The sequence below is a fragment of the Volvox carteri genome (genome assembly GCF_000143455.1).
Source record: "Volvox carteri f. nagariensis unplaced genomic scaffold VOLCAscaffold_25, whole genome shotgun sequence".
Taxonomy (NCBI): domain Eukaryota; kingdom Viridiplantae; phylum Chlorophyta; class Chlorophyceae; order Chlamydomonadales; family Volvocaceae; genus Volvox; species Volvox carteri.
The window spans coordinates 917,804-919,570 of NW_003307568.1; the positions used below are offsets into that span (position 1 = coordinate 917,804).

The following is a 1,767-nucleotide window of genomic DNA, read 5'->3' on the forward strand; positions in this document are numbered from 1 at the left end:
CGGCTGGTTGCTCCGTTGGTGGCCCCGGCTGTCTGGCGAAACATAATGTACTGGCAGCGGGCAATGCCCATCGTGGCCAGGTGCGGCCCCAGCGGGGACAGGGGAGTCACGGGGGGCGCCGGAATGCGAGCTGGGGACGGGATGGGGATGGGGTGTTGGAACAGAAGACAGAAAACTCTTCATTGCCGTGCCGGTAGGGGCGGTCAGCTGTTGTTGGTAAGGTTTGAATTTGAATGAAACGAGCAGGAGAAGTCCCCGTTATTCATTCTTCCGTTTCCTTTCCTGGATCTTTCTCCTCTCCTCCGGTCCCGGTTCGTGTCCGAATAGGTACGTGCTAACAGCGCGTCGGGCGTCTGCATTACGTGACCGCGGTCAGTTGGAGGCTGCGGCAGAGATGTGGGCGCAACAGCATGAGTGGGGCGCGGGCGCTATTTTTGATATGCTGGCCGAGCTCAAGGTAGGTCGGGTCCGCGAGTTCGAATCCACATTCAAATGTTAAGGTTTGGGGATGTAAAATTTGCCCAACTTTCCTGCTTTATTTGATCATATTGTTTTGATCTGGTTGTGTGTTGGCATGTGCTGCAATGAGCTCTCGTCGCTGTCATCATTAGTCGCGCCTGCAATTTGCGACTTGGTCAGAAGGCGTGGCGTATCCTCATCTATATTTTCCTTAAAATTTCCGACGCAATTTGGCACTCTCTAAAAACGTGTTTTCAACAATTTTATGATCGTTCAGGGATTTTATCTCAAGCTTGGCCAGATCTTGGCCAGCAAGACCGACATGCTCCCCCAGCCGTACACAGAGTCACTCAGCCGTCTGCTGGATCGGTTGCCACCGGCGCCATTCCGCGTCGTACGCCGTACCATTCAAGCCGAGCTGGACGCCCCTCTGGAGGCGCTGTTTCGCGAGCTGGATCCTTTTCCTCTGGCTTCTGCCACTATTGCCCAGGTACTGTACAGATGTACGGCTGTGGATATCCGACGTAGCGCCCCTGCCGTGAGAATCTACGGACATAACATACTTTATGTGCGCGTTTTATGTCGTAAAGCGAGGGGGGAAGACATGGTTGGTTGGTTGATTGGTTGGTTGCGCAAGCTTAGGAGCTAGGTTTGCAGGCAAGTTGGATGGGACCGCACCCAATGCGGTCTTATCCTCGTGGCCTTTTTTCGCCCTCCTCCCTGCCCCGCCCCCTCCTCCGCCCTCGCGGCTTCCCTCCCCGTTTCCGTAACTCTTCCAGAAACTCCCGCTCCATCCTCCCCAGCCCCGGCCCCTAAAAACCCCAACACACACGTTCATGCACGTTCATACACATACACAAATACACACACGCTCCTCTTCCCCTCCCCCCCCCCCCCAGGTGCATCGAGGTCAGCTCCCCGATGGGCGGCATGTGGTGGTGAAGGTGCAGCACCGCTCAGCTCGCCGCATGATGCGGTCCGACCTGGCTAATCTGGTCGCGCTCTCGGGCCTTATGGAGGCTGCTGGACTGCAATTGGGTTTCGACCACGCGTCACTGGTGCGCGAGTACAACGTGCAGGTACGGATATACACACATACACACACGTGAAGGTGGTACGAACATGCGCTTGTGTGTATGCGTATACGGATATCCACGTATTTTTAAAGTACGGCGCAGGCGTGGCTGCATCTTACTGATTTGAACGTCCTGGGTTGTTATTACCTACTTACCATACACGCAGGCATACATACAGACAACTCCATCTCCTTTATCCCCCCCCGCCCGAGCTCTCCTTCCCTTCTCCCTT

The 1,767-nt window shown here is 55.5% G+C and overlaps 1 protein-coding gene across 1 annotated transcript; it reads left to right on the forward strand.

The window, feature by feature from the left end:
* Nucleotides 1–736: 736 nt before the first annotated feature.
* Nucleotides 737–1,478, forward strand: VOLCADRAFT_34029 (uncharacterized protein; the record flags this gene model as incomplete). The annotated part of the gene is made up of 2 exons (XM_002951653.1): nt 737–949; nt 1,359–1,478. Coding segments are annotated over 2 exons (333 nt in total), but the record flags the coding sequence as incomplete, so codon positions are not given.
* Nucleotides 1,479–1,767: the final 289 nt, after the last annotated feature.